Source organism: Neltuma alba, unplaced genomic scaffold (assembly GCF_004799145.2).
Source record: "Neltuma alba isolate B1F8T4 unplaced genomic scaffold, ASM479914v2 tig00010631_pilon, whole genome shotgun sequence".
NCBI lineage: Eukaryota > Viridiplantae > Streptophyta > Magnoliopsida > Fabales > Fabaceae > Neltuma > Neltuma alba.
The window spans coordinates 380,398-400,944 of NW_021635485.1; the positions used below are offsets into that span (position 1 = coordinate 380,398).

At 31.8% G+C, this 20,547-nt stretch overlaps 1 protein-coding gene across 1 annotated transcript in view; it reads right to left on the reverse strand.

The window, feature by feature from the left end:
- LOC114757779 (hyoscyamine 6-dioxygenase-like) overlaps positions 1-19,830 on the reverse strand; it is a 55,978-nt gene extending 36,148 nt beyond the window's left edge. The window contains exons 1-4 of the mRNA XM_028946862.1: positions 19,624-19,830; positions 18,030-18,280; positions 15,377-15,695; positions 14,355-14,575 (exon numbers count right to left, since the gene is read on the reverse strand). Of these exons, the coding sequence (XP_028802695.1) occupies positions 14,355-14,575; positions 15,377-15,695; positions 18,030-18,280; positions 19,624-19,830 (998 nt within the window). The remainder of the gene's footprint in view (positions 1-14,354; positions 14,576-15,376; positions 15,696-18,029; positions 18,281-19,623) is intronic.
- Between the last annotated feature and the right edge of the window lie 717 nt (positions 19,831-20,547).

Sequence of the window (20,547 nt, forward strand, 5' to 3'; positions counted from 1 at the left end):
AACATACTGGGCTGTCAAGATGTCTAATATGGATATGGAAGCCTCTACCTTAGAAAGAAAGCTACAACTGCAAGATCTTGATAAGATGAGATTGGAAGCATACAAGAATTCTCATCTTCACAAGGAGAGGACAAGGTTATTACATGACAGAGGTATCTTGAGAAAGCAATTTAAAGAAAGGGATAAGGCGCTATTGATTATAGCCAAATTCAAATTTAAATTTGGAAAATTCAATACTAGATGGGATGGGATGGCCTTCTTACAATCGAGAAAGTTCATAAATTTGGCATGGTGGAGCTTATAGATATGTCACTGGTAATCCTAGAAAAGTTAATAGGCACCTCTTGAAGAATGAGAATTCACAACCCCTGTAATTTTCAGGTTGTCTCTTTCCTTTCCTTATCTATTTTTGATATATTTTGAGCTTTATTGCTGAGGATAAGTATGGGGGAAAGACAATTTCAGTAGAAAACAAATAGAAGTATTTGGTTTTTTATTAGTCAGTAATTTAGTTTTTCATAATTAATTAGGAATTAGTTTCAGCAGTTTTAACTAGTTTTGATTAGTTTTTCTGTTTAATAGACTCCCTAATAAATATATATTCTTATACTACTAATTTTCTCTTGCCATGTTTTAGCTTTGCATTGAGGACAATGCAAGATTTAAGTGTGTGAGAGGGATAAATTAACTCGATCTTAATTTGCCAAAAATATGCCCTAATTGCTTTTCTTTTCTTTTCTTTTCTTTTTTTTTTCCAAAACCCTAATTGCTTTTCTCAAATTACCTTATAATTGAGCTAATGTGTTTTTATGAATAAAAGAAAATAAATCATTTAGATTACACTTTATGCAATTTTGAAATCCTACATATTGATTGTTGATTGTCATAATTTGATTAATTATTATTCTTAAGGTTAGTAATTGAGATAGGTGAATTAATGTCTTGCGATTAATCTGCTACTTAGTTTATTAATGTGAATAAATCAATGAGAAATATACCCCTGGAAGGTATTTTGAGCCTAATTTCCCTTTTTTTGTGATTTTCACTTCCTTTAATTTATTCTTCAGAACTTGTCCTAATTTTTTTTTACAACTACCTAATTCATGTACAATTCTCTAAAATGATTAGGGCATTTATATTCTAAGCCCTTTTATCCTAAGCACAAACTAGAATTATATTTTATTCATAGCTACCCCCTTTAAGCTCTACACTTTTCTTAAATTCCATTTTACTGTAAGTCTATATGCATGTATAACTCATTCTCATGACATTTTTTTCTGTAATTCATTAAAATGCAATATTATTATTATTATTATTGTTGTTGTTATATTGTTGTTATTGCTCTTATATGTATTATGAGGTGCCAAAAAAAAGAACAAAAAAATATAATGCTCCATAAAAAACGAAAAAACGAAAATTATCCAAAAAGGAGAAGGAAATACCCCTTTATTCCTTATAATTAGCAGCATATTTTATCTTTTATGTAATATACATACTACATGCATATTACATACTGTTTATTGTCTTCCATTCCATGTGACCTATTTCCAACATTACAAGACATAAAGACCTCTTGATTTCTAAATGCACATGTAACTAATGGCAGTAAATTAGAATTATTACAAGCTTATGGTAGGGGTGCTAAACAAGTAAACTGAGTAAAACAAATACCCTATGACACCATTAACTTATAACCTCTTTTTATATCAAATAGAAGTAATTGGAACCATCTATTAAGTCTTTAAGTTGGCAAAATTCAAATTTTAAAAATAATCTTCTTAGGTTACTATTCACATAGCCCTAAAATTAGCCCAACTTTGAAAAAATATAACTAATTTTAAAAAAATCAAAAAGCAGTGGTTCTAAGTTTTATATGAAGCTTTCAGAGAGATATTTAAAGAAAAAAAATACTTTTAGGTTATGAATCTAACTCATGTGTGCCCAATGTTTACGTCAATATGAACTGTTCATATGATTAATTTTTCAATTTTCAAAATTTATGCCTACTTTTGGATAGACATAACTTTTTTGTACAAAACTCTAATTTAAATGAAGTACCACTCATTTTAAAACTAAAAATGATATCTATTAAATTGCCAAGTTTCATGTCTAAATTCCTTCATTTGCTCAGAATCACGTGGGTCCCAAATTAGGTACAATTTAGGTCAATTTTATCCCTATTAATCCCTATTCTTGCACCATTAAGTTATACCATTCTATGATTGCCATTTACCATGCCAATCAACTTGAACCTATATTATAACCATATTATACAGCATGTAAGGTCGAAGAGGCAATCGTCCATGATCATACATAATTACATAATGTCACACCCTGATAATTTTATCCTAATTGATGAATGACTTGAGGCTGACTAAGGCCAAATAGTATAGTAGACTGGTAGAGGATCCAGGCTATGAGGAAAAATCAGGATAGGGACATAACGGTCATTTTTGAAAAGATCAGTCAAGAAAGGGCAGTATTGGAAATAATGTCCGAAATTCCTGAAAATTCTCAGAAAATCATGAAAAATAGAAAGGAGGGTACAGAATAATGTTTGAGGCTTAGAAGATGAATATAAGATTAAAAATAATTTATCAGGGAATTATTTGTAATTATTGGAATTTTTGGTTAATTAAGAAAAATTAGCCAATTTCCATTATTTAAAATATATAGAGGCCTCAAAAATTCAAGGAAAAATAGGGATAAATTATGTGACATATTATCATAATTTATAAAATTACTTCCCACCTTTGGATGTACAGAGGTTAGCTTAAAGAATATTTATTACCGAATTATTATCGGTAGAATAGTGATTTTTGACAGAATAAAATTTAGAAAATTATAGAGGGAGGTAAAACTTGAGAAAAATCATGGAATACCCTTGGAGTGAGGGGAATTTAATGAGGTGTTGAAATCAAAATTTTGTGACAGTAAATTGGACAGGATTGTTGGAAAATCGGATCGGAAATACACAAATAATCAGTGGATTGCACTGATTATTGGATGAGTCATTTTTTTTCCAATATTAAGAGTAATATTTCGTCCAAAAATAAAGGGGGATGACAAAGTTGAAATTTTTCAAATTGTTCAAGGGCATAAAGGGAAATAAGAGACAAAACAATAAAATAATATTTTATTTTCACATGAAAATCACATGGTGATTAGGTGTCCATCCATGTGTCAACTTCTTATGGTGTGTGCCCTAAGATTTGTCCATGTGTAAAGTAGAAAAAAAATGGACGGCCGAGATCGCATCTTTTTCCCGAAGGGCATTTTTGGAATTTTGAAATATCAAAGCCTATAAATACCCCCTCCCTTCCATGAACAATTCGGCCAAAGTGGGTTGCATGAGAGGGAATATTGTGTTCTTGAGTTCTAGGAGAGAGAAAGGAAGAAAGAAGAGAGAGAAAGGGAGAAAGCAAAGTTAGACACCTCTAATCGCCGATTAAGAGCTAATTAAGGTATGTTTACCTCCCTAAGTGTTAATTATTTTTAGTTAATTATTTATTTGAGGAAGATTAGGATTAATTACCTTGATTAATTATGGTTTAGTGATAGCTAAGATTAATCATGTTATTTGATTAAAGATTAGTAAGTAATTAAGGTTAGCTACCCTGATTAATTAGCAATTAGTGATTAGTTATGCTAATTGAAGGATGATTAATTATGATTAATCATGTTGATTAAGGAATGATTAATGGTTAATCATGTTGATTAGAGAATGATTAATGGTTAATCATGTTGATTAGAGAATGATTAATGGTTAATCATGTTGATTAGAGAATGATTAATGGTTAATCCATAAGGGATTAGTGACTTAATCTTAGAAGATTATGTTGTACTAATGACTATGTGACTTGAGGACCTTAATTAAATATTGGATTAAGGATTAAGGGTTAGTGATTAACCAAGAAAGCATGATTAATCATGGATTAAGGAAAAATTCCAAGACCTTAATTGAGGATTAAGGCTTGGTCAAACCAAGGTCAAAGGTTTAGGAAAGGTATACAGAAATTATTAATTGAAAGGCACAAGGGTAGCATTATATTGAGAAAGAATGGTATATTGGATATAGAATTTACCATACCCTTACTGTATGGTTGATAGGCAATTTTCTGGAAACCTAGGAGGATCTCAAGCAAGGAAACAAGGAGGAAACATTAAGCATGAAATTGAGGTAGCGTGAACTTGCAATTATTTTGTTGACCTGCATTTGGTGTTTCTGCTATGTGTGTTTATGTGCCATGAGAATGTTTATGCCCAGATGATGGGAACTCCTTGCAATGTATGCCTTGGCTCTTGCATGATTGAGTTTTGACCAGAATGATTATATGCTCCATGATATGATGACATGGATATAGAATGGTTATGGCATGGCATAAAGACTAGAAATGTTATTTTACTGCATGTAGCATGACATCTTATGCATGTTGACTTGATGGTTGTATGTTCAATGCTACTGGGATTTCTATGAAATCTCATTCCTCCTATAACATGATATCCTAGGTGCCACTATTGCCAAGGAGAAGGGAAAGGAAATAATCATGGCTTGAGGAAGTTATGAATTATGTATTGTATTATACGGTTTTGAACCTTTATCTTTCACGCCATGTAAGCATACTCTAATCATGAACACATGATATGATAACCTTTTTGAATGTATATTAATGGTAGAGTAGCTTTATATGTGATTATGGTATGATTATAGTGAAAAACGAAATGCTGTTAGTATTAGTGAAAAAGGGGATAAAAATGGTCTAGATTTGACCAAACTTTGACCAACGAAGACCCTAGTCAAATGGTTGAATTTTTCCCTGAAATTTGGCATGTAAATAGATCTTATTTTTCCCTTTAAAATGAGTGGTAAATCGTCACAATCGGAGCTCTGTGTAAGAAGTTATGCCTTTCCAAAGTTAGGCAAAAATCCTGGAAAATAGAAAAATGACCAAATGAACAGTACTTTTTGAAATTGAAAAACGGATGCGTTTCTGATTAAAGTGGAACCTGAGGTCATTTTTCCTTGATAGATGATGTTAAAAGCTTCGAGTGAGACTTGGAACAACCTTGTTTCGATTTTTTTAGAATTAGTTATGATTTTCCAAAGTTATGCTAAGTTTAAGGTTACAGTGAATAGTAATGCGGGAAAAGAAATTTTCAAATTCAGGTTTTCAACCCGGTAACCTTAAATTGCGCTTCTGAATATCTTGACTTGGCACAATATAAGGTCGTAAACGTAAGGTGTTACACAACATATATCAAAACCCATAACATAAAAAATGGTCTTCAAGCTATAGCTACCTCGTTGCCTTTTTCTTTGGTGCTTACATCCCCTAAATGGTTAGGATTAAACATTGTCATACCCTGTTAATTTTAACTAGGAAAATGAGAAAATTAGAATTAATCAAAGGCCAGGTAGTATGGTCAAGACATAGGCGAAACAACTTTTGAATTGAGATCAGATTAGGGACCGGACTGTCATTTTTAAAATATCCTGTCAATATTCATAAAGTGGGAAGGTACACCCAAAATTTCCAAAAACATGTCAAAAAAATCATGAAAAATAGAATAAAGGATATATAACAGTATTTTAGGCCTAATAAAAATAATTTATTTTGGATTTTTTAGTATTTTTTTGGAATTTTGGTTATTTAAAAAAATTGGTCAAACTGAATTATTTAAAATACTTAAGGGCCTCAATAATTCATGAAAAACTTTAAAAAAAACTATTTGGAAAATTATTTTGAATTTTAAAATTTTTCCTAGCCTTTGAAAGTTTAGAGGATTGCTTTAAAAATATTTAAATTATAATTTCTCTTGGTAGAAGGCTGATTTCAGGAAAATTTTAATGTAAAGAGTTAGAAGTTGAAATAAATTCTGAGAAAATTTGAGGAATCTCTTCTTATAAAAAGGAAGCTATTGGTGAAAAGAAATAAAGTTTTGAAAGTAGTAGATTTAACAGGATCCAAGAAAAATTTAAGCGATAATAGGAGATTATACAGTCTAATGAGTATAGGCTTGGTGAAACAAAATTTCTCTCTATTTTTCTAATGGATATGGCACCAATTTGAGAGGGTAAGGATCTAATTAGAATAATACAAATTGTTGAAGGGTAAACTTTGAAGAATGAATTATTGAATAAAAATGACAATTCTTGCATATAGTAGATTAGGTGTCCATGGAGTTGGCATCGTACATTCAATTAAGGGACACATAAGAGGGTATATGTGGCATGATCATGAAGGAAGATGGACCAAGATTATGCCATGTGTTAAGGGTTAAATCTTATGGTAAATGGAAGAGTTACTAAGAGCTGAATTTCAGCTATTTTATAAATATGACCACCCCTCATCCTATATGTTATTTTTGGCCAAGCAAGAGAGCAAAGAGCGATAGAGTTTTGGCTAGCCAAGGGAGAAAGAAGAGGAGAAGAAGATGAAGTTGATCTTAGGTCAAATCAAGTGCCAAATCAAGTTAAAAGCTTGGATTTTCCTTCTAGCTTAACTTGCCTAGTGGTTTGATGGTTTAAAATATAGTTTTAATAGAGCTTGAAGCATGAAATGATTAGGATTTGATGCTGTTCATTTTGGTTGATATTGAGCTATGGATGATTTAAAGTTTATTTATGGATTAGAAAGTAGAAAATACTTAGATTATGGTGTTCAAACCTTGTTTTAGAAAGAATTCTAACTTGTGAAATTTAAGGATTTCATTTGGCCAACTAGGGTTCATAAAGCAAAGGTTTGTTTTTTGTTGATTTGATGCTCCCAATGAGCTTCAGAGGTAAAATTGTGTAGGAATATGTGAAGAACATGTGTTTGGAAGCATTAAAATTAAAAATAGAATTTTGAACCCTAACGTATACCCATCCGGCCAAGAGGAGAAATAATAGGAGGGATTGGATTTTGTTAAATATAAGTTCATATTTGGATTTTACATGAAAAATCATATAGGGAAAGCATCTGGAAGTTAAATTAAAAAGGATGATGCTAAAACCCTAAAATAAAGGTTAAAGGATTAAGGTTTTAGGTTAAAGTGTTAATGGAGTTATTGAAATTAATTGGAATGCCATTGTGTTGTCTGATTGTTATTCATTAGCATTGAGCAAAGAGGAGTTCAAGAACAAGAGAAGAAAGTCAAGAAATCAAGGCTATTAAGAGGTAGCAAGAACTTTAAATTTTAATATTAATTTGTCTTGGTTGTTTGTGTTCTGTATTTGTGCCATGATGTGGGTCGTTATGGATGTGGAAATATGATTAACTCCTTGCATTGATGCCATGGAAAATATGTTGAGTTGAGTTCCTAAATGGTATGTTATGTACTTCCTTTTCATGGCAAATTGATAGTATGTTTATTGCATGTTAATGCTTAGATTTAATGCTTGTATATAACATGAATTTACCTTGAACTTTAATGCTTTAATTGATGTTCTTTACCACTAGGATTCTTTAGAATCTTACTCTATTATATTTGAACCATAATCATTTGGGGGATGGAAGCTCTAAAGGAAAGAGTAAGGAGATGATTGTAGTTTGAAGACCTTGGATATGCCTTGATGTTTCAAAACTTTGTTATGTGTAACTATGAATGTTTAACTCTTTGATTATTATATGCTGTACATTATGGTTAAAGTATGGTTTTAAGTTGATTAGGATGATATTTAATGGTTTTGAGATGATAAAATGATATCGTGTAAGATTTGGTTTTGAATGGTTGAAGTTTGACCTAATTGCACCTTAACTTTGACCTGTAAAATTTTGAATAATTGACGAGTTGGAGCCTAAAACTTAACGTTCTAATATATCTTATTTTTAGCTTTAAAATGATAATAATTCATTAAAATTGGAGTTTTTTTATAAAATATTATGCCTATCCAAAGTTAGGCATAAATTCTAAAAAATTAGAAAATGACTAAATGAATAGTGCATATTTGTGTGGAAACTAGGTATGAATGAGATGGATTCATAAGCTGGAAGTATTTCTCCCTTAAAGATCTCTCTGAAATCTTCAAATAGAACTTAGAACCACTTTATTTTGATTCTGTTAAAATTAGTTATGATTTTTCAAAATTAGCTGAAGTTTTAGGGTTAAGGGAATAGTAACCCAAGAAGAAATGTTTTGAAATTTCAAATTTACCAACTTAAAGGCATAATAAATGGTTCCATTTGTTTCTATTTGACATAATAAGGGGTTTGAAACTAAGGTGTTATAAATATAATAGGAGTGAGATTTCAAAAAAATTTCAGTAGTAAAGAACACCAAAATGCATGGTTAATTCATGTCACATACAAGCATTTGATATATGCAATATCATGCCATTAAGATGCTATTAATATGCCATAGGAAGGGAGTACATAGCATACGATTTACAAACTCAACTATACATATTTGTTAAGACATCAATGCAATGAGTCAAACATCTTTGAACATTCAAAACTCAACCACATCATAGCCGATACACATAATACAAACAACCAAAACAATTCAATACTAATATTATAAGCTCTTGTTGCCTCTTGATAGACTTTATTTCTTAATTTCTCCTTCTTGTTCTTGAGTTCTTCCTTGTCCAATCTAATGCCTATCAAACAAACAACAATGACAATTCTAATCAACTAACAATTCCATTAACACTTCAACTTAAAACCCTAATCCTTTAACCTGCATTTTAGGGTTTTAGTAGCATCTTTTTTAACTTAACTTCCACATACTTGTCCTACATGATTTTTCATGTAGAATCTATATATAAATTTAAATTTATCAAAATCTAACTCCTCCTCCCATATCTAGACTTGGCCAAAAGGTATATATTGGGGTTGAAAATTTTCATTTTCAATTCTAATGCTTCCAAAGACATATTCTTCATATATCCCTACACAATTTCACCTCCTAAACTCATTGAAAGTATCAAATTAAAATTAAAAATTAGACCCTAGCGTAAAGAACCAGTCTTGGCCTAATTAAACCCCCCCAAGTTTCACAAGTTGATATTATTTCACAAACAAGGTTTAGACACCATAATCCAACCATTTTCCACCTTCCAATCCATATACAAACTTTAAATCATTCATATCTTAACATGAACCAAGTTAAAATGAGTCAACTTTATTAATCAATCTACTATCACCTATATGGCATCGTATCCTAATGACATGAGAGGTAATCCCTTAGTAAAGTTCATGGAAATGTTGTCCCATTTCTATTCAGGGGATGTCTAGGGGTTACAGAGATCCTGAAGGTTTCTGGTGCTTAACCTTCATCTTCTGGCACATGAAGCATCTTGACGCGTATTGCATAATATCTCTCTTCATCCCGAGCCACCAATAATGTCTTAAGATCATGATACATTTTAGTCATTTCTAGATAAATCGTGTATTTGAATTTATGTGCCTCATCCAGAATGTTCTCTCTGAGATCTTTAATAGAAGGGATATACATTCTTCCTTTAAACTTTAATACTCCTTCTATGGATACTTCAAGATCCATCATTTCTCTCTTCAACATCTTTTCTAACAATTACTTTGCTAATAGATCCTATCTTAGTGCCTCCATGATATGTTCTGTTATCAAAGAGTCTACTGGCAATGTTCTAGCTTCTTCTGTCATCAACTACATCTAATAAATAGGGCCCCAGTCTCTCACATCCTTAAGCAATTCATATTCTTTAATCATTAGTTATCCCACCTGCACTACCATTCTATTTAACGTGGTGGCCACCTTTGCCCAGATGGTACTTGATATAGTAATCATAGTCTTTCAGTGATTCCATCAATCTTCGTTGCCTCATACTCAACTCTTTCTAGTCTTGGGGATATTTGAGACTTTTGCGATCACAGTATAGTTTAATAGATACCCAATATAAGTAATGCCTCTATAACTTTAAGGCATATACTATCATTGCTAGTTTTAGATCATATGTAGGATAATTCTCTTTATGTGACTTGAGCTGCTGTGAAGCATAGGCAACTATTCTTCCTTACTGCATTAACACACATCCTAGTCCTTGCTTACTAGCATCAGTGTACACGATATAAGTCTATATAGGGTCTAGTATAATCAGCACAAGAGTCAAAGTCAGCCTCTTTTTCAGCTCCTGAAAACTGGATTCACAGTTTATATCCCATCTAAATGGTTGGTTCTTTCTGGTAAGTCTGGTCAGTGGCTGGGCAATACAAGAAAATTCTTAAATAAACCTCTAGTAATAGCTTAGGTTGTTCCCATTACAGCATGGCTTCTATTTTACTGGGATTGATAGCTACCCCTTCCTATGAAATACCTAAAAATTTCACTTCGTTCAGCCAAAACTCACATTTACTAAGTTTGGCAAACAGTTGCTTTTTTTTTTAGAGTACTCAGAACAATCGTCAGATGTCATTCATGCTCCTTAAAGTTCTAGAGTACACTAAAATGTCATCTATAAAGGCTACAACAAACTAATCTAAATACAGTCCAAAAATTTGGTTTATGTAACCCATAAAAATAGAAGGTGTATTTGTCAAACCAAATGGCATTACTAAAAACTTATAATACCTATATCGGGTCCTAAAGGCAGTCTTCGAAAGATCTTCCACCTTAATTCAAAGTTGATGGTATCCTGACCTCAAATTAATCTTAAAGAACACAATTATGCCTGCTAACTGGTCTAGTAGATCACCAATTCAAGAAAGCGGATACTTATTCTTAACCGTCACCTTATTCAACTCCTAACAGTCGATGCATAACCTTAGACTACCGTCTTTCTTCTTAACAAACAATACCGAAACACTCCAAGGAGAAATACGAGGTCAGATAAACCATTTTTCCAATAGTTCCTCAACCTACTTCTTAAGTGTTTTTGAAACTTCTAAGCCATTTTAAACCAAGAACTAAATCATAAGTTTTGAGATTTGAAATTTTGAAATGAAAGACAAACTAGAAGCCCTGTATCTTCCAATAGAGACCCTTCCAAATTCCATACACTCTCAGCTTCTTCCCATGAGCTATTGATACAAAAGACATCTCATTTGAATTAGCCTACTAACTCAGTTTCTTGGCAAGCCCAAGATCTATGAAATCATATATACCACTACTATCAATGAAAATTTGAATGGCATGCTTTTTAATTGATCGTTGAATTATCAATCTCCTCTGACTCAAGGTTCTCTCCTTCCATCTTTTCTTCTTCTTCTTCTAAAACAACAAAGTGAAGTTGTACTTTCTAGCATTGAGGGCATTCATTCATTTGAAACTTACTCATGACAAAAAAAGCACAAGTTCTTGGCCCTGTGTTTAGCTTCCTCTTCTGTAAATAAAAGTTTCACTCATTTAACTAGTCTTTTGATCAAGGAAGAATAATTTTTATCAAAGAAATTTTAACTTATCTTTCTACTGGGACCACTACTCAAGAAAGTGTTCTTGGAGTGAGTTGATGTGTTTAGGGCAAAAGATGTCATCTAGCTTGTCACAGACAGGTGCGCTGTAGGTTTAGAGGACACGTTTTTATTTTTTAGCTTTGAGAGGGCAACTTCTTGCATCCTCGCAAGTCTTCTTGCTTCATGCATTGTTCTTGAATTGAATATTTGAACAAAGGCCTTGATTTCTTGCTTGAGAGTTGAAACGTATGCTTCCACTAAATATTCATCAGGGAGATCGAGCTTCATTGTAATTGCATCGAACTCAGTATTAAATTCAGCTAGTGAACTCATTTGATGCAGGTGAGTGAAATCAACCATGGGAGTGTCAAACAAGGCTCCAAAGGTGTCTTTGAGTAGCTCAACATACTCTTCCCAACACGATGGATGGATGTCTTCTCCATTGTTTCTCTATCACAAGATGCCATTGAAAATTCTTATCATCCAAATCCATTGATGTGACTTTTGCCTTTGAAGCTTCTAGGGTTTCGTCAAAATCAAAGAATCTTCATACCTTGCGATCCATGTGGGCATGCCAGACCCATTAATGTTCAAGAATTCTATTTTTGTATAGTGGCTCAAATGATGATAGTTGTATCTAGATCCTCTGCGATTGATTTATTGGTGTTGATTGTGATTATGATCCTAGGTCACAATGATACCTCCTCTAAAGTCTCAAACAAGTTTTGCAACTATGTATTGAATCCCAAGACTATTTCTTAGAGCTCATCAATGGTGCCTAAATGTTTTTCTATTTGGTTTTGGCACTCTTCCATGATTGTTGGTTCTTAACCATAGGTAAGCACCATTAACAGCATGTGCATATAAAGTTAATGCCAAGGAGATTGGCTCTAGATACCACTGATAGATTATTGATAAAGAAAATAGAATATAATAGAAAGTATTAGGAAAAACAAAGAGTTTGAATAAGGAAAGAAGTCAGGAAGAACAAAGAAGATAAGAAAAAATAGGGACAGTTGAACAACAAGGGGGAAACGGGAGAAGATAGAAAACGTATCTAAATAATTCACTTCATTAACCTGAGCAGTCAATCATACATTTGGATATCCTTGTTTTTCTATTGATAATACAATATGCCTATCTAAAATACTTCCTAGCAAACTTAACAAACTATAACATAACTCTATCTAATGGCTAGTAACCATTACAGACTTGTAATATTTAAATTTAATTACAATTATATATCAATACCCCTCTCCCCAAAAGGATCCTTGCCCTCAAGGATCTAGAATCACAAAGACTGGAAATTGTTGCTAGAAATTATAGAGTGGCATCCACGATGCTTGCTCATCTAGTTAACCTTGCCATGCACAAGTACGTCTATCATCCTTTTTCTTCTTTTTCTTCTTGCTTATAACCTTCTCTAGAACTAGTGTTGAGGAACTTTAGGATAACTAGGAGGTGGGTGTCTAGGCTTAACAGAAGAGTTTGGACATAACTTAATAAAGATACATGAAAAGAAGGATGCATCCTTTGAATCTAGAGGTAATTCCAACCTATAAGCAACAACCCCTACTTTGCCAATTATATTGTAAGGAGCAAAGTACCTAGGAGCTAATTTTTGTGAACTACTAAAGGTAGCTGAGCTCTTCCATATGGCTGCAATTTAAGAAAAACTCACTACCTAATAGCAAACCCCTATCAATTCTATGATTGTCAGCCATTTGCTTCATAATGTTTGCAACTCTATGCAAATGATACTTGAGAAGTCCCGTTATTTCCTCTCTTGCTTTAGAGCTTCTATCCACTACATCTAAGACTGAATTATAGGGTAAATAGGGTGAATGGATAGGAGGTTTCTGCCTATATAACAATTTATAGGGAAGACTTTGCAGTTGAATGAAATGATGTATTATACCACCATTCAATTTGTGCAACCCAATTACACTAATATGGTCTTTCCCAATACACACATCATAGATATGTTTCCAAATAGAGGTTAAGCAACTCTAATTGACTATTTGTTTGAGGGTGGTAGGCAAAGGAAAGTTTTTAGTAAACTCCCAATACTCTCAGGACTCTTTCCAGTAATTATTTACAAATAAGGGGTCACAATCATTTATAATTTCAGTAGGTGCTCTATGTAACCTGTATATTTGATCAATGAAAATCCTAAGCTAAAGTAGTAGCAAAAAATGGATGTGAAAAAAGGAATAAAATGAGCATATTTGCTCAATTGATTAATAATGGCCCAAAGAGTATTTTCTTCCAAAAGATTTAAGAAGTCCCTCTATAAAATCCATAGCCACCCTCTCCCAAACTTTTTATGTTTTTCTTTTCAAAAAATTTCCACTTACATGAAGTCTTTTATAGACTTACATAAAGTCTTAACTATTTAACAAATTAAAATTGAATGGATGTGTTTATATTACCTAGAACTATAACTAATTAGTCATTAGTCATTAAAACTAAATCCCATTAAACATTGTCGTCCTCTCCATAACCCATTTCCTAATATTGTTCATGTCTTAGTTTATATACACTAAAGGCTCCCTTTAATTTATAAGGAGGTTGGGGCTTCTTTTAACACACACAAAAAGTATAATAACTTATACCTCCGATATTAAATATAAGAGTTACTTAACTAATTTGAGTAGATTAAAGAAATAAATCAAATTAGTTATTTATAACAAATATGATGAGTCAATCTTCCTAAATTATATTATCCTTTTTAATCCTGAAACTATCCTTGGATGGAAATTCCCTTAACATGTGTAATCAATACTTTAGAGAATGAATTCCAAATTTGGGAGACAAAGTAAACTGATGTCTAATATTTAGAACCAAATCCAACCTACTAACTAACTTTTATATTAAAGATTAGAGGTAGTAATACTTCTAAAGTACTCCAGTCAGATGAAGATCTGAATCAAATATTTGAAATTCTTCTTCTGATCCATGTTCAGCGAGCTTGATGTATGCTATGCTCTGAAATGATTATACGTTGCTTCGATGTCACCGTCACTTTGGAAGTAGTGCATAATAAAATCCTTGGCAGTGAAGGGCTTGTAGATGGCGGTATTGAGTTCATCAGTAACAGCTCTTGCTGGTTTTATTACAGTGTCTTCTAAAGCACTCACAAAAAACCCAGCTGATGCTCGAAACTTGCTCGTATTTGTCACAACTCTGTGTTTCACACTTTTTAGTTTATCATTACTGATTACCTGCACGCACACACAGTATCTAATCAATGATATCTTATCATATTGTCTCTGGTACTTAATATAAGAACGAGTTAGATAATTGATTTGTAGATATTAAAAAAGTTAGTTAATTATTTGAAATAAATGTGTACTGGTTTTCTTATAATATCATTTCTAATCATGTGTATTGTAACTATTCATTAATAAAAACTTCCTTATTATGTCTAATTTATGGGCATACTTTAAAAAAATTATAAAAATAAATCTGACAGATAAAATTGATTAAGCTTTTATATTTAACACCAAAGCAAATTCCCCGTCTAACTTTACTGTTAATTAGCCTTCACTAATTCACAAAAAGTATACGATCTTGACCGTATATATTTTCTTAATTCTTTACTATTTTGTGCAAACAACCTCTTTAAATTTTGGGTTAATAAGGACCAGCTGCATTCTCACATGAGATTTTGGCTTCTCTCCTTTTCTTTACCGTCCCTTTTCCCATCACATCGATCACCTTTAATTATATCTAATATTTAATGCAATTATTATTGTTGAAAATATATAAATAAATTTAAAGTATTAAAATTTGATAGGAACATATAATTAAAATTTAAATCGTTCACAACTACATACTAGCTATTAAAATTTGTTATAAAGGTTTTCTTCATTTTAGTTATTGTTAACTATTCAGATCAAATTTGACCACTCCTCTCATTTCTTAAACCAGACAAGGGATCAGTTAAAATTCCTCTCCTTCCTTCTCCTCCAACAAAACCAGACAAAGACCAAACGCACCCAATGGAAATAGAAATGTGTTACCTGCAAGAAGGTGCCAATGTTAACGACAAATGCATGTGGATTAGGGGGAACGCCAAGCCATGTGTCATCTTTAAAGATTTGAAGGCCGTACACATGGTCCTGAAGAAGAATGGTAATGATATTAGCGTCCACATGGACGCGCGTGCCCAGAGTCAAAGTTGGGTCAGGACATGGTGGATATTGATGAGCGCTCAGTGCCACGTGCTCGCTTAGTTCATCCTCAAAATATCCACTTTCCAGGCCAAGGCCTTCCGCGATGAGCCCCAGGATCCTTGAACTCAACTTCTTAACCTCAACTGAACATGCCCCCACAATCTCTCTGATGATGATAGCAACAAGAAGAGATCAAGTAAGACTTAGTCATTGTGAAACTGAAACCGATCAATCAAATAGAAGATTAAGGTGCAAATTTACTCTAGAAATTTTCAATCATGAATGTTGAATACCTGAAAGTTTTTTTTGTTACAAATTTGTCCTAAAAATTTAAAATTATAGTAATATTGTTTGATACCGTTAAAAAACTAATGTTAATTGCTAACATAGTAATGCTCACCATTAATATTTATAACGATAGGGGATAATATTGACTACAATTTTAAACTTTCAATGCACCTAAAAAAACTTTTGAATATTCAGTATTGCTTAATGAAAACTTTCAGGATAAATTTATACATTAGCTCTTAAATAGAAGTATGACTAGTGTGCGTTGCATGTTGCGTACGTGGAGCTTGAGAAAAGCTATACTTAAAAAATTACCCACACATTGATTAATTGGAGAATGAATTGCAAGTATATATGATTAAGGTGAGCTTCATCAAATCGGCTTAAGCTATTTTATAGTCATTTTATTTTAATGGAAAGACAATCCTATACGTCCCTTTTGCTCTGAAATAATAATCCTTTCGGATTGGGCTAGGTTAATTATAATTGGGGCACTCCCTCCACTTTTTTATTATAAGAATATTGCATGTTTCATTTAGCACTCTGATTTCAATATAAGTTACTTAAAACACATTCTTGTATATCAATTAATGCAACAAATTGATAACATTTTCTAACTTTACCCTCATTAAAATTCTCTCTCTCTACATCTATAAATCATTTTTATATCTCTCACTTTTTCTCTCTTTCCAATGAGAATTAATAAGAGTAAAATTAGAAAATAATCAATAAATATACTACAAATGATTTACATTTAGGATCATAGTGGTATAATATACTATGCTTTGTTAAGTATTAATTTCTTTTAATATCTAGAGGACCCCTTACTAATTAACTATGCAAAGCATCCTAACTCCTCTAATAATATTTATTAAGAGTAATAATTTTGATATTTTACATAAAAGAACTAATTTTAGCTAATTTTTTTAATGTACACAAAGCTGTTAATCAAAGCTTAAGAAAACATGGAAGGGGTTTATAACAGTGTTAATGTGGTTTCTTACAACTTTTATATACTAACTTTGGTTTTTAATATAAGAATGAGTTGAGAAATTAGATTTAGCCTAAATATTATATTTCAAGGGAAAATCCCAGAAAAAGCCCTTGGAATATACCAAATTCTAGATTAGGTCCTTAAATTTCGAAAATGACACAATGAGTCATTGACCCAATCTGTCATTTGTGAAATTAAGGTGAATTGACAATTTTGCCCCTGACTAAGCAAAAGTGACTAGTTATTCTCTAAACAAATCTAGGTAACGCTTACACTGTTCTAGTGATTATAAGATTAGTAGTAGTTAATAATAAGGTACCTAACAATAATAAGATACCTAACTATGAAAAAATGAGTAGTTATTCTTTACACAAATCTAGATAATGCTTATATTGTCTAGTGATTAGAAAATTAGTTGTAGTTAATAACAAGACACCTGACTATGAAAAAATGAGTAGTTATTCGCTACACGAATCTAAGTAATGCTTACATTGTTTTAGTGATTACAAAATTAGTTGTAGTTAATAACAAGACACCTGACTATGAAAAAGTGAATAGTCATTCGCTACACAAATCTAGGTAACGCCTAAACTCTTATAATGATTCCTTAAATCATTGTAGTGAATGAATACAAATGAGGGCCAAATTGTCAATTCCTCTTGATTTTACAAATGACACATTGGGTCACTGACCCTTTCTGTCATTTTCGAAATTCCAGGACCCAATCTGGAATTTCCTATATTCCAAAGACCTTTTTTGGGATTTTCCCATATTTCAATTTACTTTATTTTCGAATTTTATAATTCCCCCACCAACTATCCCTTTGATTGTAAAGGGTTTCAACTAAGATGTAGTTCTAATGCATGTAATTAAATATGGTAACTTAGAAACGTAAATACACATTTATTATAATAACTAATTTCCTTAATAACCTTAAATTAATTATGTAGCGGATCGGAGGCAGTGCAATAATTAATGTTCATATCAATTTTTTTTTTCAGTTGCCCACCCACTTCAACGGAGCTTTGCTCTGACTACATTTGGATCCGACCCGCGTCGCGCTCCTGGCTGGTGGGTGAGTCTTCCAATGGGGATTTCTGCATACGCTGAGGCTTGAACTTTAGACCTCGCTTAAAAGATACCAAGCTGCTTACCATTTAGACCAATCCCCGTTGGTGATGAACAGTTTTATTTATTGAAGAGGGTCACATAACTTACCGGTATGTAGGTGGATTTTCAGGCCAAAATTTCTGCCACTTGTATAGAGGATGACATGAATGTTTCAGAAAGTCTCGCCATTGATGAACCTTCTCATTTCCATAATTCATACAGCTCGTAGATAGAATGCAATCATTCTTAAAATCCTCACTATACAGGTGCTTCTTGTCCTCGTCTGGCATTTGGAAGAACTCTTTCAGCACATTTATTGTTTCTTCCATTAGTTTCTCTGAAACCCCATGGTTGATCACCTACATATATATAAGCTCTCTAACAATATACCATTGGAAATCTTAAGCATGAATCTAGAGAGATACTGAAAATAAAAGAAAATTAATCTTTTAGTCTTTATAATTTTGAATCGGTTGAAATATAATCTTTAAACTTTTATTTGGGGAAACTTAGTTCCTATGAATTTAACTTACTTTTGAAACTTGGTCCCTAAATTTTAACCATTTAAAACTTTAGTCTCTAAGTTTCATGAAATACTTCTCTGGTTCTATTTATAGGGTAGAGAGAGAAGGTTTTTTTTGTCCTATTTATAAGTCACTTCATTAAATTTTTACCATGAATGTACCATATGGTCCTTCATTTATTATAGTATAGATAGTTATTATTTTGAAAGGTATATATATTAAATAGGAGTGGAAAGTTGCTATATTTTAATAAAAAAATTAATGCAGTTTCAGGTTTTTCTTGGTATGTGTGAAACATGTTGGAAGTGCCTTATAAATAGGACTAGAGGAGTATATAATTTTATTTTCTCAAATATGGGGACTAATATTTTAAATAGTTATATCGTAGGAACCGAGTTACAATTTAGTTAAAATCACAAGAATTAAATTTTACAATCAAGTTGAAACTATAGGAATCAAAACATAATTTTTTCCTAAAAATAACATGGCAAATATAGCTTTTGATCTCTAGAGCTATATGGTCAACTTGGCTCATCAAGATCCCTATAGTTTTTTTATTAAGAAATAAATAATCTTTGAAATTATAGTCAACTTTGGTCAAAATCCCTATTATAACCAAATATTATTCGGTTCGAAATCTCTCCTCTTTCCTTTCCATCTTCTTCCTTCCTCTTCTTTTTCTAATGATTGGATTAATATATTTTAACGGTTCAAATTTTAATTTTCTATAAAATATTTATAAAAATTTTTTAAAAATATTTAGTGCATTTGCAAAGCATTAGAACTAGAGTTTAATATAGTTTGTAATTTATTATTATTCATTTATTTTTTATAATTTAATATTTTAATAATAGTTTTAGAAAGGCTTAAATCTCAACTGATGAAATATTAATCTAATAGTTAGGAAAAGGAAAAAGAGGAAAGAGAATGGAAAAGAAAGAAGAGAGGTTCTGGGTTCAATTACCATGCAAGTGACATGCATATTGTTACATCCATAACTTATCATTTTCATAGATACTTGAACCAAAATTGATCATAATTCCAAAGATCGATTCATTAATGAAACACCTATAGGATCTTGACCCAAGTTGTTCACAATTCTAAGGACCAATATTAAGAACTTATTGTTTTCCTAAAATAATAAGGAAAAAAATGCTATATATAGTTACAACATGAACCTGAAAGAATCCAAACTCTTGAGAAGCCTTGAGAATTTTTTGAATTGTAAGTGTTCGATGACCTTCCTCAGCTTCACTGAGATCAATCACTGGGATGCCTTCACCCATAGGAACATGGAACTTCCCTGGTCTTGTTTCTGCTGGAAATATGTAATTCTCAGGCACAGATCCAACATTCTTGTACCAATTTGAAACAAGTTTCTCCATCACTACTTTTGAGTGCAAAACAAACTAGAAAACTAATAAAACCACTTAAGCTTGAGTTCATCATTGATCAGTAGTAGATGCTTATATAATGTAATAAAATTTACAAGAGAAATCATACAGGTTTGCTTTAAATTTTGCACAAATAATCGGACCACTTTTTTTTATTACTTATTTTAAACTATATTTTATCAAGTCCATATCATTAATCCCATAGTGGGGATGATTTTAATTATTATCTGTCACTAAATTTTTCAGTTAAAATATATTAATCCGTACATTTTCTTAAGAAAATTAAACGAGACCACATATTATTTGTTCTTTTGCATCGATAATCATTTTTTTTTTCTCATTATTGAAAGTTATTTTTCACCTGACCGCGTTTGGTATGACACTTCAGATAGAGTTTTCAAATTTTATGGGCAGGAACTTTAGTGAGGACCACATACGGAGGGACCATGTCTTTTTTTTTTTTTTAAAAAAACAATTAAAGATCGTGTGTGTATTTGTACAATCATCTAAGACAAAACAAGGTTACAGTCCAATATACCTAGGAAGTTTTTGGGTAGGAGTTATGGAAGACTTTTTGGGATTAATATCATCCTGAAAGTTTAAAAAAGGAAATAAATTCATCATAACCGTAAAAAAAAAAAACATTGGCAGTGAAAATACCAATATTGACCATTAACATTTTTAATATCTAATGACGACATTGTTATT